General features: G+C 39.2%; 3 protein-coding genes and 1 long non-coding RNA gene across 5 annotated transcripts; 1 reads left to right on the forward strand and 3 right to left on the reverse strand.

The window, feature by feature from the left end:
- The first annotated feature begins 950 nt into the window (after nt 1-950).
- On the forward strand, nt 951-5,076 carry LOC120558086. Of its 2 annotated transcripts, none has more exons than XM_039798943.1 (6): nt 951-1,151; nt 2,084-2,820; nt 2,975-3,085; nt 3,376-3,437; nt 3,887-4,147; nt 4,333-5,076. In XM_039798943.1, the coding sequence occupies exons 1-6, from the start codon at nt 1,129-1,131 to the stop codon at nt 4,369-4,371; spliced, it is 1,233 nt and encodes a 410-aa protein (XP_039654877.1). In that variant the 5' UTR covers nt 951-1,128; the 3' UTR covers nt 4,372-5,076. The 2 variants fall into 2 exon arrangements, with proteins under 2 accessions (XP_039654877.1, XP_039654878.1); XM_039798944.1 differs by having other exon boundaries at nt 952-1,239.
- A 2,143-nt stretch (nt 5,077-7,219) lies between these two features.
- Nucleotides 7,220-9,812, reverse strand: rplp2 (ribosomal protein, large P2). The gene is made up of 5 exons (XM_039798947.1): nt 9,682-9,812; nt 7,892-8,015; nt 7,751-7,799; nt 7,564-7,659; nt 7,220-7,348 (listed from the first exon to the last, which is right to left on the reverse strand). The coding sequence occupies exons 2-5, from the start codon at nt 8,012-8,014 to the stop codon at nt 7,272-7,274; spliced, it is 345 nt and encodes a 114-aa protein (XP_039654881.1). The 5' UTR covers nt 8,015; nt 9,682-9,812; the 3' UTR covers nt 7,220-7,271.
- A 2,073-nt stretch (nt 9,813-11,885) lies between these two features.
- On the reverse strand, nt 11,886-12,778 carry LOC120558090. The gene is made up of 2 exons (XR_005639055.1): nt 12,597-12,778; nt 11,886-12,442 (listed from the first exon to the last, which is right to left on the reverse strand). It is a non-coding gene; the product is annotated as an uncharacterized LOC120558090 (long non-coding RNA).
- A 1,427-nt stretch (nt 12,779-14,205) lies between these two features.
- On the reverse strand, nt 14,206-16,748 carry LOC120558087 (adenosine receptor A1). The gene is made up of 2 exons (XM_039798945.1): nt 16,125-16,748; nt 14,206-15,209 (listed from the first exon to the last, which is right to left on the reverse strand). The coding sequence occupies exons 1-2, from the start codon at nt 16,478-16,480 to the stop codon at nt 14,573-14,575; spliced, it is 993 nt and encodes a 330-aa protein (XP_039654879.1). The 5' UTR covers nt 16,481-16,748; the 3' UTR covers nt 14,206-14,572.
- Between the last annotated feature and the right edge of the window lie 6,992 nt (nt 16,749-23,740).

The raw sequence follows: 23,740 nt of genomic DNA on the forward strand, positions 1-23,740 counted from the left end.
ATCGATTCATCGTAAAAAAAATATTGACATTGATATAATCAATATTGTAATATTGTTACATATTTGTAAGGTATTAACACATTTACCTGTATGCTGTATGTATAAATCTGGCTAAACACAGGCCTACAGGTAAAGGTATTATAAACTGTGTGGTGTTTTGAACATTTTGTCTAACCTCATTGATATAAATAGGGTGGACAAAATAATAGAAACGCACCAGCATGACCAACACTATTCAACAGCACTTCAAACTAAAGCCTCCAAATGGACCGTGAGTTTCAGTCAGCAAAACAAAATAATTGTGCAGTGTGTATTCAATACATAGCCTCTCTATATTCTCAGACTTTAGGCCTAATGTAGTTTTTCATTGCTTTATTGCATTGTGTTTCTTACTCATTTGTTGTCCTTATCGAATTTGTTTCAGGATTTATGTTTTTTCTGCAGGCCTATACATAAACCCTAACCTCTGGAAGTCCCCCTTGTTTTAGTCAACTTCATATTTGGCTCCATTATTTACTGAAGGCTTCATAAACACTGGCCAGTGTGTGCTGCTTGTCTAGTCTGCCATGTGCGTGCTATGTCTTTGATTGTTTTGGTTTTTCTTTCCCTCTGTGTATGCTTTTATTGTGTATGCTATGTTAAATGTTGTACCAACACACTGCAAACCAATTCCCTTCTGGGAAGATAAAGTAATAGATAAATGAATGAACGATGTGTATGGACCATTGTTATATGTGAACACAGATATTCAGGACCATATAGCCTACGCCCATTGATGATATCATAACCTTCATATGATGCAGCTTGTGTTGTTATTCCTTAATGCATTTAGGCTACTCAAACACCACACATCGAAGCCGGTCTCTTAAAGGAAATACATGAACTCTGCAGCTTTTACTTCCTGTAAAACGTGGCAAAACCACCGGGGAGGGGGGGAGATTTACAGCCGAACCGATAGCTCCGGCGAAACCGTAAACAAGTTACATTCTGACGTCTGAGCTCACATGCAAAGCAGGAAGACTTTTTTTTATTTTCCCCCTCGTCCCCGCCCACTTTGAGATATTCGGCCTAAATATGACGATACTGTAGGCGGCTGCAGGTAAGAAAGGCGGGCGGAGATGTGTCCATATGTGTGAGGAGATAGTGAGCAGGTAAGTCCCTTCATGACAGAGACTACTTTAGTCGCATTCAGTACTCTGCAGGGACAGTTCTAGACCTACTGTTGCTGAAGGAGACGAGGTGAGTCCATGGATACACTGGCGCTACCCTGTAGTATTGAATGTCTACTAGTTTATTATTTATTATATTATTCTGACTTTAGAGCAGTGTTTGAAAACGGTTCTACATTTTTTTGCAGCTATGATCCACAGTCTAGCACTGGATAAACATTTTTAAAAAAGTAAATTTTTTTGTAAACAAGTATGTCTCTAGGCTATATATGTGGTTTTATTTCTCTAGCTTCCTGGTTTCATAACTCATGTGATAATGAAGTGAATACCTTTGGGTCTTCGACCGTCGTTCAGACAAACAAGCTATCTGAATAGGTCCGCTATTTTTTAGGAGACCAACGAATTAATCGATTGAACAACAAGACAAAAATTGGCAGGTTAATTGATCGTGAAGATGGTCTTTAGTTGCAGCCTCAATAAAGTTTAGGGCTGCAGCTAATGATTACTTTCATTATTAATTAATCTGCTGACTTAATTTCTTGATTAACTGTTAACTAATCTTTTGGTCTATAAAATAGTAAAATAAATGTCCAAATTGACATCTTAAAATAGTTTGTTTTGTCTGGCCAACACTCCAAAACCCCAAATATATTTACTTAATTACCACATACTGTAAAACAAAAGTAAAAGCAGCAAATCCTCACAACTGAGAACCTGGGACAAAGCATTTGTTATGTTTGGTATTTTTGCTTGAAAAATGACTCAAGCTATTTTTCTGTTTGACTAATCGTTTCAGCTCTTAAGGCTTCTTCCAAAATGCTGCATAGAGTGATGTCTGACTGAAATTGGCAGACGTTTGATGCAAAGCAATCTTGTAACCTATTGTATGTGTGGTGTTTTTCTTTTCCTTGTAGTCGTCCCACCATGGAAACACAGACCGAAACACAAAGGCCCAATAACGGCCAATTGATTTTTGTGCCTCACAAGGATACAATCCGTCTGCTGGAGGTGTACGTCAAGCGCAGCCTCAGCGTAAATGACGGGACACTGGGGCATAAGAGGGCTGGGCGGAAAGAGAAGTGGGTGACAATGCCAAGAAAGCTAAGACGACATTCCAGCGACCCTTCCCTTCACTTGACCGATGGATTAAACGACAACAAAATTGGTACATTTTCTGCGGTCGAACTTCCCGCAGCTCCGCCTGAGAAACGTCCTGAGGAAGCAGAGAAACTCGCCAAAAAGTCAAAGAAGAACAAGAAGCCCTCAAACAACAACAACATTTGTACACTTTCTGCGGTCGAACTTCCCGCAGCTCCGCCTGAGAAACGTCCCGAGGAAGCAGAGAAATCCACCAAAAAGTCAAAGAAGAACAAGAAGCCCTCACTTTGGAAAAGTTTCCTTGGTATTTTCTCTCGGAAGAGTGACGAGGAGATAGATGAAGAGCTGGACGGTCCATTAGAGATGGCCAAGGCCACCTCAGCAGAAGACACTGTGGTAACCTGCCTGCCCATATCTCCAGACCTTTCACCAAGAATAAAGCCCATGAGGAAAAAATCCATAAAAAGAAGGTTCTCCAAAAGGGGGTTATCTTTTACAAAACCAAATAAACCTGGTAAAGATCTCCACCCTGCTGACATCACTCGAGTTGAAGGTAAGTTTGATGATTGAACTTGACTGACTAAATTAATCTCATCTGTGTGATCTTAGAAGTGACAAATAATATGTTAAAATGTTTTCTTAATGTAACCAGAATTATTGGAAATAGGTTGAAGGACATTTACAAATAATTGATTGTTTCTTTGCAGCTGTCGTCAGCGTGGAACCAACAGAATATTACTATGAGAAGGTGTCAGAGGAACTGGAAAAAATTGTTCACGAGGTGCAAGGAAAAGAGGAAGTTCAACCTCTCTCTAATGGTAAGAAACTGTTTCTCTTTGCATTCACTGAGCCTTGCCAAGTGCCTGGCAGTATTCAAATGTTGATGATAAAACAGCACCAGACAATAAACAGTTTCTCTGATAAATGTAGTTTGTAATGGGTTAAGTAGTGAAAGTTGTGTTGACTTGGAAGTTTAAAAAAAAAAAGTACCATCCTATCATTTCTCTTGGCTGTGTGTCTTAGCTCTGCATTATTAGAATAACTCAAAGATGAAATTAAATCCTATAACTTCTGATTATATTTCCCCTTGCTTTGTGTTTTCTCTCAGAGGAAGTTATCGACAGGATCATTAATTTAACAAAGGAGGAGGGTGACGCCATAGATATCAAGGTTGGTATTAATTGCTGTTTTAAGTAAAACAAACAAGTTGATGAGACTGCGTAACGGTTAATAATTTGTGAATATTGACAGGATTATTGCTTAAAATGCTTCAGACAGGGTGTTTTTTAAGATTATGCAATTAGCTAATTATTAGAATTCATTACGGTAACATACATATAAAGTGTTTTTGCGCTTGAGCAGTTTCAACAGAAAGCGAAAGCACATTAATATACCATACACAGCTGTTATAAAGTCAAGACAATAAAAAGTACAAACTCCATGAACATCATGTTTGATTGGCCAGTCACCTGCTAGAATAATAAAGCTGTATTTTAGCCGTGGTTAGGCCGTTTTATGGTGTTCTTTTTTTTACCATGCATGTTTCTTAGCAGTAAAATCCCTGATAGGTGAAAGTGTGATGTATTTACTGACAGCCTGGCTCTACTTATCACCTGCAGCTGAAAGACAACCCCACCCTGAACAGCTTCTTTCAAGGGATGTCATACTCTTCATTCCAGAAGTTGGCTGATGCGTATCTGGAGACAGAAGCATCGCCGACCCACAATCCTCCCACTGTCCTACCGACAGCGCCCGAGCTGGTCAAGTTGGCCTTTACGCTGGACTTTACTGCCAGGATTGCCGGGCTCTCCAAACAGAATATAGGTCACATCACTGGCCTGGGGCACCGTTATCTACAGGACCGATTTAAATACCAACAGGTAAGAATCACACCTGTTGAAAAAAGAGAAAACCGAGAAAATTTCAGATGAACAACATAACGATTCAGCTTGAATAGAAGTATGTGCAGTATATCAGTTAAATTGTAGTGCAGCATACAGTATGAACAGTCACACGAACAAATAAACACACCAAGAGGTTATAACGCTTTTGTTGTCTTTTACAGGCATGTACAAATCATCCAGGGTCCAACAGTGATGTCTGAGAACCAGCCATTCAAAAACAAGCCATTTTTCAAGCCGTTGCTGCAAGTGAAGCATTCAACTTTTTCTCAGGATGTTTTGCAAGCATGAATTTCCCCTTTTGAGATCACAGTGGGGTAACTCACACAACAAGTTTTAAGCTTGTAAACGAGAAATTGTTGGCATTAACATTTGAGTGTGCACTTCTCAAAGTGTTGACTCATGTCCTTCACATGTAAGATCACAGTCCTTAAACATGACGCAATATTTTTGACTCACAAATAGCTGATTCTACAATGACACTAATCATGTGATGTTTTTTTCTTTGTTACAAATCCACCATTGAATTCTATACTTCCTGTATATTGTTTTGTAATTATACGAAGGAGCAATGCAATAACTAACTAACAATAACTATAAGCTATAAGACACCACTGTGCAATATATATATATATATATATTTTATATATTTCTAGGATTTTAAAATGTCAAGCTTTATTTAATAGAAGCTAATTGAAATGTGACATGAACGCTGGCGTTCATATTACATGTTTGAAAGATGATTTAATGCTCAAATTAAATTTGTTTTTTTGTATTTATGACACCGTATATTTCTGTCAAGCTTTACTCTTTGGTAATTGAACTTATGTCTCTTGAACTGTGTAACTCTTTGCAATAAATAGAGCAATGCAAAATCAAGGCTTGCTGAAACAGGCCCGCTAATGGCACTCTTGGCCTCACTCCATCTGTAAAATAATCATTGAGCACAAATATTTTTATTCCAAGACATCTACTCCTTCTTCACTAGAAGAGAGGGTGAAATCTAATAGAATGAGTCATGTCAAACAGCTGGAGGCTAATACTGCAGTTGCTTTTGGATGTTGGAGTGTCCCCTTGTCTGTGGCCAGTGTTGGGTCCAGAGCTCTTGGGCAGTGTTTCCCAACTTGGGGTAAGGACCCCGATGAGGGGTCGCGAGATACATTTTAAGGGTTACAAGACAATTAAAAAGACAGATGTCTGGGAAAAGACATACATAATTATGTTTGATTTTTTTAGACAATATATATAGATTTGCCTTTTTGCTCCTGGATAATTTGACCTTATCCGTCTTCTAAAATTTCTCAAAAAACAACTCTTTGATGAAACTGTTACCGCTGGTATACATGTGCAACCAATGACAAGCTGACAGTGCTTTATTTTAAGGGGTCACAAGTCAAAAATGTTTGAAAGTACTGTTCAACTTTATAAAGCAAGCTAGTTGAGGGTGCGAAGGTGGAGGAATGAACAAGACCTAATTGCTGCAACATTCTGCACAGTGTGGGTTGGTCATGCAGCTAAACATCAATAACAGATGTGTTCATGTGTATTACTTCTGTAAAGATTGTTGATGGCATCTATATTAGATTCCCAGCCGTCAGGTAATTATGAGATGTGACAGTCAGTCCGTCAGTTACATGTTTAAAGCGTGCAGTGATGGCTCTCACCTGTGGTTCAGGTTCCCCTGCAGCGAGGAGGCCTTTTTCTACAAAATGAAGGACCGCCTTCATATCGTGCCAGAACTAATGTGCTCACAAGGGATTCTCGTGCATCCAGCAGCACAGGGCTATGCAACACATGTACTCACATGCATCAGGGAAAAGAGGGTGGCAGAAGCAAATGGAGAAAAAGATGAATAGACCGCTCAATGAAAACAGTAGTCTTGGTGTCCTCATTCACTGCCATGTGAAATTTAATTGGTGTTAAATGTGAATTGTAAATCTAAATCTTTGCGTACATAATACATTCATGTTTCTAACTACTTTACATTTAGATGAGTTGTTTTGTTTCTATTCCCAACATGGAAGGTGACGTCTGAAACTTACTTTGTTGACACACGTTCAGGTGACTTGTCAGGTAAGAAAAGAAAGAAAGGAAAAAAAAGATGACGTGCAGGGGAGCAGGTAGTGGAAAAATGAAATAACAAAAGATGATTTTTGATGTAACTGATGACTCACATCTCATTTATACACCACATAGTCCCAGCCCTTAGATCAGCACAAATTTCCCAGCAGACTGTTGGCTCGTCATAACACGGAGAGCACAGGTGTAATTATTAACATTAATGCCAGCTCTGCAGCACTGAGGTGTCTCTGATTCTGGACTGCAGCCATTATTAATGGTATTCGTTAAACAACTATAATTTTACCATGAGAAACATCTGTTGAAGCTTACGTAAGTCCTTGCTTAGTGAAGAACGTTACCATCTACTAGCTAGACTAATTTTATTAATTTGTGAAGTACCTGTCTCACATCTGTTTGTCAATAACCTCCCCGTAAACATTTAAATTCAAGTCTGTCTTTGTATGGCAGGAAATGAGAATTTTGGTTTTTTTTTAACTACAAAATCTGAGTTATAGTTACAAATGTGAAAAATCTGCATTTTGTTTCTCTATTGAGCATTAGTTTGAATAAAAGGCCTGTTTTACTGCTGTTCAAAAACAACACCAATGTAAAAAAAAAAAAAAAAAAAAGTTACAATGTAAATCATTGACATGGTTGTTTAATACATGAGATGACAAATTAAAATGCCTGCAGGTTTTAACGCTGTTTTGAGTTGTGGTGGTGGCGCCATCTCTGTGTTATAGTTGGATCAAGGCTTGTCCCTTTAAGCCGGAGCCATTATGTGGTTATCTGGCCAACAGCAGGACAGACTGACCACATGCAGGGTCTGGATTGCCTAATGATGACGGGTTGCCCAGTCTAGACTATTTTTAGCTGACAACAAAAAAAACTTTCAACGTCAAGCTTTGAAAGCCAGACAGTTATTATTAGTGGTAATGTCTTTGGGAATAATTACTTTGGCAAAGGACAAAAGACAAAAAGACAATGTGATGAGTGTAAACCTTTTACATTTTTATTGCTTTTTAAACACAGAGAATGCAGATTAATCAAAGAGTCCAAAGCCCATATCTTCATCTGACTCTTCTGATTCCTCTTTCTTCTCTTCCTTTTTCTCTTCCGCTGAAAACGAGATGGAGAAAGACAACAGTCAACACTACAGACTACAGTAATTAAGAATGTTTAGCAGCACTTATTTCCAATAAAGACTGCTAAATGCATCATAGTATTTGCATTGCTATCGAAATGCAATAATATATGATAATGTAATTTAGAACTTAAAGGAATCCTAGAGAAACTGAAAAAATCCAACTTAAGAATGAGGGGTATACACATACCAGCAGCAGGCGCAGCCCCGGCTCCAGTGGCCCCAGCAGCAGCGGCAGGGGCCGCTACAGCACCACCTGCTGGTACGGAGGCTAACTTAGAGAGGCCTGTGGACAAAGGAAAGAAATACATTTTTTAGCCCTCTTCCATGTACGACATCTTGAAATCTTCAAAGCATGTTAACTAAGAGGCCTTTACCTGAGTTCATGACGGCATTGATGTCTTTCCCATTCAGCTCACTAATGACCTGCAGATAAATATAAAGTTTAACTTCAGCCACACAACATCTAGTGTGGGAATTTCTGAAATAGCATAATCTACCGTTGTTAAATGGCATACCTTATTTAAGCGTTCGTCATCGGCCTCAATTCCTACGCTGCCCAAGATGGCCTTGATGTCTTTTGCAGAGGGGCTGGTGTTTCCACCGAGCACAGCCAGGAGGTAAGCGGCCACGTAACGCATTCTGTATTGACAGAAGAGACACACAAAATGACAGGTGAACAATGTGTGTGCTGCTCTACAAGTTATGCAACTCTGATGTCAAGTCTGGGAGAGAAAAATAATAGAAAGCCACCCGCGTCTCAACTTAAGGTTTTTGTGTTAAAACCTGCTGGTTTTAGTTAAAATACAAACACACACACTTGGCTTTGCTGATTTTACCTAAGCCGTAAAATAATTTAGAGGTAAACATTTTATTTATTTATTCATTTTTAATTTAACCTCTATTTAACCAGGTAGGCCGTTGAGAACAGATTCTCATTTGCAACGGCAACCTGGCCAAGAAAAGCGTAGGAGTGCAAGACAACAAATAGTTTCACATTCAATACAGTACAAGAATACAGAATACAATATGATGCATAAAGTGCAGAATAAGTGGGCATTACAAAATGCTGGCACATAGTGAGGTGTAAGTAAGTTGATGGATATGCAATATACATGAACAGAGTCAATATAACTTATATCACAATAACATTATTAGTATATCGTCATAAAATCGACCTAGTAACTGTTATAATTGATGTGAGTAATATTTCAAGCTAAATTGCCAAAGAATTCACTAGTTCCTGCTTATTTTTTTAATAATTAAGCCTATGAGGATTTGCTGCTTCACCCTGTCTCTTATTATCTTTGGGTTTTGGAGTGTTGGTTGGACAAAATGAGCAGTGTGATTATGTCAATGTGGACACCAGTAAATTGTGATGGAAATTTGTCAACATATTTAAATAATTTTTAATTGTTAAATTAATGAATCAATTTTTATTTATTTTTTGCAACTAAGAATTATTTTCATTGTCAGTTAATCCGTTGATTTTTTTTTTTTCAATGGATGAATATAAAATGCACAATTCTGTTTACGCTTTTTGTGGTATAATGTACGACATAAGCATGGACTGAATGATTCTTGAAATAGTAATTTTACGAATGACTTTCCTTTCTAAAATGGACCCAAAAGCATTAATACCATAATATTCAGAAATGACGTATTCCTGCATCTCACTTCAGTGCCTATAATCACCATTAGGACGCTGAACAGGTCATGCTTTCCACATTTGGTAGGTTTATTTTTATCTATATCAGGTTGTGACATCGTGGTGTACTTACATGAAGTGAACACTATTAAACATACACCCATGCATAAAATATCAGTTAATTCAGAATACCATGGTCTGAATACTGTAACGTTAGTTCTCTCTCTAATGAGTAGCTACGTTAAGTGAATATTATTGGGAGGAGCCCAGTTTGACGTTAGCTTTAATGTTAGCTGTCCGTATATTGAAACGATGCTTAGACTTAAAATCTCACTCGAACAAGAACACAAGAATCACAGGTCGGTGTTAAGAGTTTGTATTTCACTGTGCTTCACTTAAGATGTAGCCTCACGTTACGGTCTACTTCTCCGGCAGTGTCGCACTGTACAACTGTGACCCATGGTATGTAGCTAGAGCTAACAGAGTCAGCATGGCGGCCAGTGCTTTTCCTATAACGCTCGCTGTCCTCTATTTCTGACAGCGGCTTCTGTTCCAGCAACGCCACATTTTTCGTAATTATAACCAACCGTCGCGTATCTTTCGTATTAAAAACACAGTAAGCCATAACCTAATCGACACACAGTTTAAAATTCAACTTACTTTTAAGTCTAAACAGACACGAAACGTCGGTCACGCTAGAAAATCCGGAAGAGAAGGGAGGAGGTAGGGGGAGGTACCGGGAATTTTAGAGGAGTATAATGCATCGATTTCATTGGTGCATTTGGAAGACAGACGTGTACGTCGGCATTTCGATAAACCAATAAGTTACATGAATTAAAGAAATCTGTCACATGTAAGAGACTGTAAGCACGTACCCCATTATTTACTATTACTGTATGTATTTAGTATTTAAATAACTTTCAGAACACTTTATATTACAATATAAAACAGTTTGTTGTTGAAATCATTGTTTTATTTTATCAGTGTTTAGTGTTTTCTTAATATTATAATAACTAAGCAATAGAATAATCTCCAATGAAGACAATTATATGTTACAAGTAAAAGTCATGCATTGAAAATGTTAGGCTACATAAGTAAAAGTATGTAGCCTAAGTATAATGACAATAATGCACAAAGTATTGAAAGTACTTAATGCAGAAACAACCAAAAAACAACCAAAACCTCAACCTAAAGTAAGTAACTATCTGTCAAATAATTGTAGTGGAGTAAAACGTTTAATTTCCCTCTGAAATTAAGTGAAGTAAAATTATAAAGTGGCATAAAAAGAAAATAGTTAAAGCTTTTGCGTAACGTTTTGATATTAATGAACGTCCGTTACATTCAAGCCATTGCTAAATGAGTTGATACAAAGCTACTTAAAGGTCCAATATGTAGGAATTTCTCCCATCTAGCGTTGAGATCATATATCACAATCAACTCTCTTGCGCCACGCAGTTCAAAGTACATATTACAGCTATGGTAGCCTTCACGCTTTTTTCTGATGACGCGGTCTCTTGCTCTTTTCAATATCCTTTACTTTTTCTGGTGAAGAAGAAGATGTTTGAATACGTGTGGTCCTCCATGTTTCCTTCTTCAAACTTGCTGGGGCCGGGAAGCTTCGATACCCATTAGCAGCATTAGCAGCACCTGTGAGTTTATCATGTGACAGCGAAAGGCGGAGCAGTATGTCCTGTATGTCCCTTACTGGCTAACGTATTTCAAGATGGCGCATGAATATGGAGCTCATGCAAATGTAAAATTTCAAGCCAATAGGAATACTTGGAATTGATGGTGGTGGTAAATATTCATGAAAAAGGACAAGTTTGTGAACGGGCAACACAGATTTTGATAATGAACAACTAAAAACGTTACACACTGGACCTTTAAGACTATCAGCTCTCTCTGTATTTCTCAGTATGGCTATGTTCAGAAGATTGTGTCGTCCGGTGACTTTCCCCTTCAGAAATTCGAGTGAAGATAATTACCTCTTCTGAAGAGTCCATCATGTTTTTTTAATCCTCCGTGTCCTCCTTGCATACTAGCAATTGCGTGGAGGACGGGTGGGGGCGTGTGTGCGATCACGGAAGGCTTGTATCATGTGGACGTGCCGACAGTGTTGTTGTCATTACTTAGAATTCCTCATGTGGGAGAAAGAAACTACGCACTATAGCTTTAAGTAAATTACAAGTACTTCAAAACTCAATTAGGCCTACTGTATACTTGAGAAAATAGTTACATTCAACCACTGCAAGTATATGAGTATATGTTATTTGTTTTGCCTTTATTTTTCTTCTCCCCCACCATTCATCATTCTTTCTTTATAGAACATTTTCATTTAATCAGCACTCTATTTGTTTTTAAAATATAACCTAAGGCAGCTAGTATAATGGTGTAAGATATACCGTATGTCAACAGTTTATCTTACATTTCTTTGATATTTACAGTACAATCTGGTAAAAGTATTACCAGTAAAATGTACTTTTAGTATCAAAATAAGTCATTAGGCAGCATAATCCCTTTCAGAATGTTATAATATTGGATTATTATTATTATTACTGATGCATTTCTGTAGCATTTAAATGTTGTAACTGGTCAGAATATGATATAACAATTGGGTAGATGTACTACTATCTCAGAACTGTTTAGTACTTGAGTAAATGAGTAGAGGAGACTGATCTTATCAAACCCCATTAAACCCCTTGAAACCTGGTATTTTCCTTAGATGGTCTCTTAAGTGGCTTTAAATTTGGAATATACTATATACGTACCAATGCCATCTTTAAAGCAATGCCATTTTATTGACAACATTCTACAGGTGGAGATACTACAAATCATGTGTGCAGTATTGTAAGACACAACAATGATTCGATAAATTGCAAACATTATTTATTTCCATTCACCAAAAATATAGTTCGCAACTCCATAATACATTGCTGTATCTCTAGTTAAGATGGAGCTATGAATGGATTCTTTACTGGGAATTTGTAATACCACGTGTGCCTAAAACATTGTAGAAAACACAAACAAAGTGATAATAGAATCAAGTGGTCACCCTGTATTATCAAAGCTACAATTCAAATAACTCCTCCTGTCTCTCCTGGGTGAAGAGCCAGTCAAACAGAAAGGCCACCGAATCTGACACAAACTCTGCAATCTTCTTTATGTTTGTCACATACCATACTTTATAGCCAGATTCTCCCAGTACCATGAGGAGAAACATGACCAAGAGCCCAAGGAAGATGCGGTCCACATAAAAGTTTGCCTTTTCTCTGAATGTCCACTGCTCCCAAGGTAGCTCACGCCGGGCTTCATAGTATTTACCAAAGTGCAGCAAGGCTTCATGTTCGTCGTTCATCTCTTCCACCGGAGCCTCCGGGTCTTGGCCCCCCTCTGCTGCAGCCATTTTATTGTGTCGTTGGTGCTGATAATGAAAGTGTTTTTTAGTTGTCTGAGAATATTAAAATGACAAAAGTATTAGCATTGCTTTCTGAAACTTAAATACTTATATTGTTTCTCATGACGCTGCTCAAATATTTGCTTTGCAGCTGTTTTAGGATGAATGTGAAGGGACTTACCTCAAAGAAAATTAGTTAAGGATGAAGATAAGATGCACACACAAAATTGAGACTCTTGGCTTTTTTGTCTCCACACCTACACCGTGCTTGTGTGCCCCTTCAGCATTCGGAAGGCCACCTGCGACTGCAGAAGGAGTGTGTGGTGCAAAGGCAGTAAAAGCCAGGTTGGTTATGCAGCACCTCAGTCACTAAGACGAGGGCTGGGGATTAGACAACACTCAGCAGTTTCAAATCCCTCATCAAGGAAGGAGGTGACAGATGGTAAAATACCTATTGATATGTTTGTGAGGGAGGGACAGACAGAGAAAGTGTCAGACGACAGCATGTTCATGTGAAACTATTCATCTTTATAAAGGGCACAGCAGGTGAATGTACATAAATATGAGAAAAATAAACATCTCACCGCAATAGTCAAAACCCACATATAAAATGACGAACACATTTAAACTTGCAGAGTCTGAACCAGATTAGACCTTTTGTTCTTATGTATAGGTTTTCTGAGTGGAAGTAGTGTGACATGGACAGAAACTAGGCTTAGGTCAAACTGATGACAAAGCAGAACTGATGCAGATTTACAAGAAGCTTTAGAGTTGGGATAAATCACTTCAGCATAATGCTCTCTGGGCAATTTACTCAAATGCTTCAAAGTCTTTTCCCCAACCTGCCACAACTAATGATTGAAATATGGCTAAAACGAGCTGAATTAGCTGAAAGGATGCCTGCATCCTGTGATAAAGACTAATTGTTGGATTGCTTTAATGTTGCCAGAGTTTTATTCCATTTGGTCTAGTGACTTATTGTTCATTTGCATTCCAGGCAGGGCCTTTTTCTGTTCTCTGTATATTGAATGGTTCCTGTGAAACATCACATTTCAGAACACACTGTACTCTCTCTCTCTATTGATCTTACCCAATATGTTTTCTCATTCAAGTGACTACTCAAACATCAAAAGTAAGCATTTGCAAATTAATGTTTTGTACTAAATCTAATCTAATTTTTAGCCAGCTAGCAGCGTGGTTCTACACTGCAATGTTGATCCGTCTGTCGGTCAGTTCGTCCACCACTTTGGTGCCGATTAAATTATCTCAACAACTGTGTGACATATTGCCATGACATTTTGTACAGACATTCATTGTGCCCAGGGGATGAATCCTAATGACTCAGGTGATCCTCTGACCTTGTGTCTAGCACCAACAAGCAGGTCAAAGTTGTCTTCTCCAGGATAGGTTGCCATTCAATTTGATACAGACCTTCGAGTTCCCCTTTATGATTAACTTTTACTTTGCCGATCTTTTGACATTTCATTATTTTCATACTTTGGTTTATGACCAAATACTTGCAAAACGTATGTTGTTTAGTGCTTATTATTGAATATTAGCATACTAATGCTAAACTAAGATTGTGAACATGGTAACATAGCTGCTCAACATCCGTATGTTAGCATTGTCATCGTGAGCATGTTAGCATTTAGCTTAAAGCACTGCTGAGCCTAAATACAGCCTCACAGAGCCACAGGCAGAGTAGACTTGTAGTCTTGTCTAAAATTTTAATTGTTGTAAATCTGAAATAAGAACTGTAACATTAGCATATTTGAAGAAACAATCAAAGTTTATTCTGGTGAATTTACCCACAACCTATTTGAACATGAAATGGTTGTTGCATAACTTATTTTGTTGACATATATATTATAATTCAATATGAATCAATTTATGAAGCATCAATTGAAAACAAAATAATGCATGTTGATGGGAATATATAATTGTTCTGTTGATTGCAGGCTGATTTTCTTTGAAATCTAAATGTCAAATAAATATGAATGGGTCAGAGATGAACTTGTCCCATGACCCAATGAAGTGCTTTGCTTTTGTGTTCGTTAATCGGTTAATATTCCAAATATCACATACATGTAATTCAGTCACTGTAGTCACTGTACATCTCACTGTAAACCATGTGCACGGGAGTACTGCAGTTCTTTGTTACATTTTTACATCCACTTTCTCCGGTATGGCTGGTGTGCTGGTGGGGCACGCGGTGGGCTCTGTGGGTTTACACAGCATGCAGCGGCTAGTGATCTGGATCAGCGTGACACGGAACCCATTTATCCTGTATGCATAAACCATTGGGTTGAGTGCTGAGTTCACATGGGACATGAAAATGCCTACATACATGGCAAACTTAGGTATGGAATACTTTGGGCAGAAAAAGGTAATGCAGTTCATGATGTGTATTGGCAGCCAACACACAGCAAAGAGGAACACCACCAAGGCCAGTGATTTGGCCAGCTTCAGCTCCTTCCGATAGTACCTGTCTCCATCACATGTGGCTTCAGCACGCCGGTTAAGCTGTCGCCGGATCACCCTAAAGATCTCCCCATACAGAGCGATCATTACGGACAGGGGTACCACCACCCAGCCGAAGAAATTGAAGTACACCATGTAGTCCATTCTCATGACAGTGGTGAATTCACAGACAATGTCGCTGGAACTGCTGAGGTTTCCTTGAACATTGCGGTTATTCCATCCAATCATTGGAACCAATCCAGTGAGGAAGGAGAGGATCCAACACAGAAAAACTGCCACGTATGCCCTCCTCTGGGTCACTATGGTGTTGTACCTAAGCAATTATTGGAAAACAAATGAAGACAGGTTTTTAATCACTGAAATGGACACATACATCCTGTACTACTGGATGAGTATTTTTTTGAACAAACGCCAGTACATAGATTATTGTAGAGAAGGATTTTTCTCAAGTGCCAGCTTTTGACCTAAGGATCCAACGTACAAATAAAAAGGAGTATGGTTAACTGCCAAAATCCCTTAACAAACTATGTCAGTTATTTAGTCAGACAGTGACATTTTCATTTGCTTAAAAGCTTGTGATGTCCAGCCCATTGATTTGCGTTAAACCAGACAACGATATGTGGTGACATGTCAGACATCAACCATCTCCTCTTGTTTCATTCTCTGATGCTGAAAGAAATAAAAAGAGACTTACTACTACTATATTTATTTTTTCTCCTAAAATGTTTTTGGGGCAACTTTAGAGAGTAGGATTATCAGAAAATTAAGGGGTTTTGCTTTTTAAGAAAGGAGTTCAATTCAACTGTTAAAGTCACAATATGTTGGTTCTGAGAGCAATCTAAGACGATTTGTAATTTTGGGTAATATATAAATAAAAGTTACTTGATTTGACTTATATGGGAAGAGATACATGCTCAATCTACAACCAGTTGAGTTCTAGTGAAATCAGGCTTGTGAATAAAGAGCACTTATGCCAATAACATATTTCAGAGTCTATTTTTATCAAGAAAGCTGCAACGAACTGGAACAGGCAATCACAACCACTCATGGATTATGCTGGGATCCATTTCCTATTGCTCTGTTATGAATATTTTATTGCTCTTCTTGATTTGTCATCACAACATTCATCATCCAAATCACTTTCTGTTAATCTTTCTAAATCCTCAGAAAACGAAATTACACTTTTTAAATGAAAGTATAGTCACTTGGTTTTACAACAGTTCCTCACCTGGTGGGAATCTTGACACGCAGATATCGGTCAATAGCGATGGCCAGGAGGGAAAGGATGGAGCTCTGGGTGATGATCAGCAGCAGGCAGGACAGGAAGAGGCAGGTGTAAAACTGAGTATTAAATCCCAGACTAATGATAATAGCCAGAGGGATGACCAAAACTCCCACAGCGATATCAGCCACGGCCAGAGACACAATGAAGCAGAAGGTGGTGTTGCGGAGAGCTCGGTTCACACACACAGCCAGCACCACCAGCACATTCCCCACCACAGAGGCCAGGGCAATAGCTGTTTCAATGGAGATGTACATCATGTCCACATGTTCCCGACGCTTGATACCAGGAGCAGAAGACATTTTTGCTATTCGCAGATCTCGCTTACCTTTAGATACTAAAAGAAAATAAAAATTGGTTGTTGAAACTTCTTACATCCACTTTAGGTTTTGCTTCCATTACTAGCTGAAAATATTGTACTTTTTCTCTTTGCCACATTGACACATTAATGAGTGGCCCTTTTGTTCTCCTGAAGGGATGTTGGACGATTAATCCTTAGCATGTTGTTCAAGCTTTGTTCAGGACTGGATGCCAGTGCATCACTATACTCTTCTACATCCCTACTTGCTCTCTCTCTTAGTCACTCTCTCACAAGTCTGTAAAAACTGTGCTGGTCATAAAATTGAGGGGAGGGACTTTGCCTTCTGCAGCACCCTGCAGCAATAGTTTTGCTCACATTAAAGGGATATTTCACCATTGGAAAGATGAATATGTTTTTAAATTAGGTCATTTATGTAGTAGAAATGTGAAATCATTTTTGAAGTAGGTGCCTTCTAGACCAAGAAAAGACAGAAAATGTATTTTTGTCTCATGTGGATGAAAGACAACAACTCACAGAATGCACTTGCTTCGCTTCCCTACGAGGCCATTCCCAAGCCACGCCTACCAGTTACAGAGGACAGTCAAGTCAAGTCAAGTGAGTTTTATTGTCATTTCAAACATATACACTGTATATAGTGAAACGAAACATTGTTTCACCATGTCTCAAGTGGTGTTACACATTTAAAATATATAAAATGACATTTAAAAAAAAACGACATTATATAAACACGACATACGAGACACATTATAGACCATACATAAAGTGCAATTAATATTTAAATTAGAGCATTTAAGACCGACAAGGGACAGGACAGACAACAGACAACAAAAGGGGCATGTAGACTTGTAACAGAGCACTGATTGTTAATAGTTAGGTTCACCGTGAGGTGAAGGTAGAATATAAGAACTTTCTTGAGATTTGCATGGTTGAAATCACCAGTGACAATAAATAGGCCATCCGGATGTGCGCTTTGGAGCTCACTGCTCCGTAAAGTTCAGCTAACGCATTGGTAGCATTAGCGCTTGGTGGGATCTAAACACAGAGTATAAACACAGCCGTGAATTTGCGTGGAATGTAGATAATGAGCGGACATTTGCAAGCAGGATGGATGGGACAGGTGGTCGGCTAGCGTTAGCTTTCCACGTAGCTCAAACTCCTGCCCTCGTTCCGCGTTTCCGCTTTCTCGCACACCGCTTTCGATGTCCCCTTCCCCGGCTAGCGGCATCGAGCAACACCACAAGCTGAGGTGCTGGTCCCGTAGCCGTACAAGTGTATCCCGGTGGTACACATGTGCGGTAGTTTGAATGCACATAATTGCAAGGTTGCTGCAGAAGAGAGAGAGCCTGTTAGCTTAGCCTCAAGATGGCTGATACTGTTTGTAGATTCTGGGAGTGAGGTTCCACCCCTTGTGGGCGGGTTGAAAACATGTGGAACTAGCTGCTACTACTGGCTGTAGTCCATAGCCTCTGGACAAAAATGCCTCCGATGGCGCAAAACAACGATTTTTGCGTCATAAGAGTTTTTTTTCCAGACACACAATACAGAGTATATACTCTCGTCTCAGGAAATACTAATGGGTTTCTACTTTATAATGCTAATCAGTGAAGTATCCCTTTAAGTGTTTTTGTGTGTGTGTGTGTGTGTGTGTGTGTGTGTGTGTGTGTGTGTGTGTGTGTGTGTGTGTGTGTGTGTGTGTGTGTGTGTGTGTGTGTGGTTTTGAGAGGAGCTGTGGTCTATGTAATAACTGGCAGGATGCATTTTGATTACAAGGGTGTTGAAGCTCTCAGCTGAATATTGATGTGCATTAGAGCTGATTGAAATCTGATTGCACTCACAAGTTTAATTTTCAACTGTGAAATGTCCTGCTCTTGAAAAGTCTTTATTAACTATACTTAAGGGATCCTTGTCAAAATTGTTTTCAACTTTAAAAGAATCCAGTGTCCAGTATCCTGAAAACCCCAGCATCAGTGGATCTCACGGTGACAACAAGGCTCCAGGAAGTAACTCGAAAAAATAATCTGGCACATAAACACACAAATTGTCATTTTTAAACTTCTGTTTTTGTACAGATTAATGAGTGAGTAAAGAGTATTTCCCAAAATGTTCATTATCTTTAGTATGACGTAAGTCTCTTCCTGTCTATACTACAGTACATGCACTCAGACCCGTCGCCAGACCTCAGTCTTAAGGGGGGCATATGAAATACATGGGAGGGCACAATTATTATTAGCGTACAGTACGTATATTTATAATAATCATATACTCTTGTTATACTATTCGCACGTAATCATCACGTTAAACATAACCAACAGCAATATGACCAGGTAGCCTATATAGCCTACAACACATTACATAGAAGCAATGTTATGAATATCCATAAAACACTTGACTATACAACATATTAGATGTAACACCAGAAGCATCTCTCAAACATTGCATTTTAAAGCAGTCAACAGAAGGATATGCATTGCTATGCATGTGCCATGAGACACACGCGCACGCACGCACACGCACACACACACACACACACACACACACACACACACACACACCACACACACACACACACACACACACACACACACACACACGCACAGAGACTTTGAACCTACCGGTACTTTGAGTGGAGGCAGCATGTCCTCTCTTCAGTCCCTCCTGTCATTTCAAGCTGCATGCTTATTTAAGCCCTTGTCTGTAAATCTTAAACCCCTTAATGAAGAAGGTCGCGTCCGATTATACAGATGTGAATTTCCTGCAGGCCTAACAAAATGCGGAGTCCTTTTCCACCGAGTAGCTTACGCAAGCCAGTCCCTGTTCAAATACCAGCTAGAGGAAAATTATCGGGTTTTTTTTAACAAAACATTTTGACTGGATATTTCCTCAACACAACCTGTTTGGGTTTGTCCGTCACACCCCCTGATTCAACAGTTAGTTGTGGCCCAAATGCTGCCCCAGTCGCAGTTGCACTTGACCTGCAGGTCCTGCCAGGCCCAGGGTCGGGCTCCACGGAGCTACTAGCATCAGGCTCAGACTGTCGTCCAGGGGCTCCTTCTCCAACGACAACATCAGGAGGCGTCGGTGTCGTATCCAGTTTGGCAGAGGAGAATGTTGGTGGGCTTTTCAACCACTTACGATATCCATGACGAACTGAAGCGAGTAAGCCGGCGAAAACTCATCCAGCTTTCAAAAATGTGCGGTAACTGTTGAGCGGCTACACTGACATAGGCTACGTCACGTCGTAGACTAACTTTCTTTTTAGTAAGGCCGTGATAGGCTGTAGTGTAGATTCCCATCAATCAAACAAAAATCACACCATTGTTTATTTATATTTTTAATGTTTTAATGATAAAGAATGCAACATTAATGCAACACAAAATTAGCAACTATGATAATATAAAATTAAAGTAATTTTTTTAAGAGGTCTGTGCCTCAAGTGGGGGGGCACAAGCATTTTTGGGGGCGGGCCCGGCCCCCTATGGCCCGCCCATAGCGACGGGTGTGCATGCACTCATGTTCCTCTTTAATTGTGCAACATCAACAAGGTGGTTGAGGTCCAGTTCATCATTTATTCTATCTATTAACATTAGTGAAGTCATGTTTCAGCGCAGTAACTGCTTCAATTAGAATTCTGTACATCTGCTGCAAAAAACTTTGAATTATTTTATGAGAAGCTATGAATAATGTACACATTTAAGTGGTGTTTCTTTGAATTGAACTTTTTTAGTGTCACTGTCACAGTCTTGCATTTAAAGCTGCACGAGGTAGAATTAAAAAATAAACGTGTGAGAGCGCCTCCTGCAGCTCTTCCTCCCTCTCCCCTCTCTGTCTAGCCCCTCCCATCAGGCGAGCACAGGCAAGCACAGCACAGGCGCAGCGGCTTCATAACATTTACGACTACTATTCATTCATTTCATCCTGATACCGTTATATAGCGGCAGTTCTATGGGAATGACCATCCCGTTTTCTTTGTAAAGCCCTTTGATTTGACATAGTGTGAATCAAGGCTCTAGTTAGCTACATAAACATGAACTTGAATTAGCCGCAGCCATGAGCTCCAGTTAGAAAAGGGCTAAACTACCAGCCGGTCTGCTGCGTTTCCTCTCACACCACCTCCGGCATGTCCTTGTTCAGATGGCAGCAGTAGGCGGCACTGTGGGTTCAGCCTCTGGTCCTCGTAGCAGGCTGCTGCCATCTGAGGACACCCCAGAGACGGAAAAGTAAACGTGCTACACGAGCCAGTGTTTGTGCTAGGCTAAAGGCTAACCCCAACAGACCAGCTCTCCCGAATTATTTCACAGCAAATGTCCGCTCCCTGGACAATAAACTGGACTAGGCTACTTTTTTACATAATTATAAAAATATAATTTTCTGATTCTAAAATGTATTTCTAAAATATATACATTTATTAATTTCATATGTATTCCGTTCCCATGGGTCTATTCCCTAAATTTGAGCTTTTATCCAATCAGATTTCATCCTGTGCTGTCTCCGGGTGAAAAATCTACTCTGAGGCCTTCACAATTTTGAGTAAATCCCTCTGCTGTTTAAGCAAATAGGGACAATGTTGTTGATTGTCATATTCTTTAGCCAATCAAATTTCAAGTTTGCCCTGTTGGGTGTATTCTTCGATAGGCCAGAGCCTTCTGTCTGGCCCAGCAAACCTACGTCCACATTTTTTTGTTGTTGCTATAAATAGAACTGACGCCTATTTTTCATGCTACACGCAAGCGTGTTGGAAGCGTTTCCAGGCAAAATAGAATAGGAAAAGATGTTTATATGTCATTTATACACGAATACATATTAATAAATGACATGTTGATGTTTGAAAGTATCTAGGTTTTGATACAAATGCAGATACAAATGTAATAAAAAAAAAAAGTGTAGCCTATTTTGCCGTCAATACTGCCGACGTCTTTGCTGTAATCAAATCAGTATATATTTATGTTTAACATGGTATTTCATTTTATCAATGGGAAACAGACATGTGTCCAGACAAGGCATTGGAATTTTTGCCAAACAGCGGCAAAAATAAAATGCCTACACCAGCTTTAATGGCGCCTTTTTTTTCCTCCAACCTTTTATAACTTGGACTCTGCAGGGTAAACTGCAAGTAGGAACTAGATCCAAAAGTTCAATTACTAAAACTTAATCTAATTGTCTTTTAGAGAATGAAAAGACTTTGGCAGCGAGTATCACTGAGCAAGCAATCAATGAGATGGTCTTCAGTTGTTTCCTTAAGGAAGCATATTCAATGTCTGCCTGTAAATATATTAGGTCCGATGACTCAGGGTTTGTTGTGTTGGGACATTGCTTATGATCTCAGGGTCTGGTCTAAGCATTAGAGTGTTCATGACACTGAATCAGTTTTATTAGGCCTCTGTCAATCTGCATGCCTTCATTGGTTCAAGTGGGAGTCTACATGCACTATCACTTCTGCAATAACTGTAAATGTAAAAAACAAACAAAAAAAACACTGCAGTATTTATCTAACATATAAGTTCAGCATTTAAAGGTCCCATGGCATGACAATTTCACTTTATGAGGTTTTTTAACATTAATATGCGTTCCCCCAGCCTGCCTATGGTCCCCCAGTGGCTAGAAATGGTGATAGGTGTAAACCGAGCCCTGGGTATCCTGCTCTGCCTTTGAGAAAATGAAAGCTCAGATGGAATCTTGCTCCTTATGAGGTCATAATCCTTATGAGGTCATAATGAGCAAGGTTACCTCCCCTTTCTCTGCTTTGCCAGCCCAGAGAATTTGGCCCACCCATGAGAGAGAGACATCATGGCTTTCAAATGAGCAAAGTGGCAGTTGGTCAAGACACAGAAATGGCACATACTAAGGAAAGCTGTGGGACTGGCTCTAGTGGCTGTAATTCTGCACCAAGGCTGAATTTTGGGAAATAGACTTCAGATACAGTAGTAGGGGACCACTGAGGCCTATATACAGCATCCAAAGAGCACCATGTCATGAGACCTTTAAGAACACTATTGTACTGTATCTGGTGCACTTTTAGTGTTTACCCATTTCGTTGTTGCAGTTTGTTTCTTTTTTTTCCCCTTCTTGGATCGATCCAGAAATGAAAAAATTCTCCTTTGTAGTGGCGTGGTTTATATATTAACAATAATGTAACATGAAGGAGAAATTGCATTATTTTGTTCCACCAATTATTGATGATCAATTATGGGAAATTGAAATTGCTACAGATTGAAACATGCAGTAGACTTATGGTTTCAGCAAACCCTGCATGATAATTTCTTCCACTGATATTCCTCTACAGATAGTTAGATAACACCACACATCATTATCTATAAACAGAAGGAATGAATTTGATTATGGCCTTGCAGGGATCCGCTTGCGCATGTGCCACAGGGACTACATGACAGTAAAGCTTCTATTACCGGTTCCAATTAACAAAAGTATTGTCAACATCCTCACAGAGCATCCCAGTGTAATGCAGAATTTTAATTCACTCTGACATAATGACTACGGCTGCTATGCTGTCTCTGTTTGTGTCTATATTAATCGGTCAACCACAGCAGTTTCCCAAATGGATATGAGTGTTCAAATGAATAAACTGAATGGAGCACAATTAAAAATAGATCAGGGAGCAGCTTTGAATATTAAATGTACAGACCAACTCAATTCAGGCCAACGACGTAACTCGATTACAAAATCGAGTTACGTCGTCGGCCTAGACATCAAAAACTGGTTGGCTCATAATTTCCTTCAGCTAAACTCTTTGGCGCCCAACAACATACCACTGTTGTTGTCCAGAATCTGAATCACCTTTCTGCCTACATGAGACCACATGCCAAGAACCTTGGTGTTATATTTTTAGAAGTTTTAACGGACAGATAAATTCCTTTTTCAGGTCTAGTTTCTTCTCTGAGTCATCATCTTAACTCTGAGTCATCTCCTAAATTTAACATTCCCTATGACTTTCTGGTCTTGAAAGAATCATTAATGCAATAAGATCATCCAGGCTGGACTACTGTAATTCTCTCTCTGCATTTCCCTGGTTACAACTACTGTAGTTCCTAGTGGCAGTGCTGCTATGATCACTTTCATATTTAGCTGTCTATTTTATTTGTGATAAGGTGCATTTTTAATAGTCATTGTTTGCTTTGCTTACACATGTTTTTTTTCTATGTCAGCTCAGTAATACTTGTGCTCTCCATAAACTGCTGTTGCTTTAGCCTATTATTTCAGTTGCAACCCTGGCAGTGGTAAGCGATCG

Source organism: Perca fluviatilis, chromosome 4 (genome assembly GCF_010015445.1).
Source record: "Perca fluviatilis chromosome 4, GENO_Pfluv_1.0, whole genome shotgun sequence".
Taxonomy (NCBI): domain Eukaryota; kingdom Metazoa; phylum Chordata; class Actinopteri; order Perciformes; family Percidae; genus Perca; species Perca fluviatilis.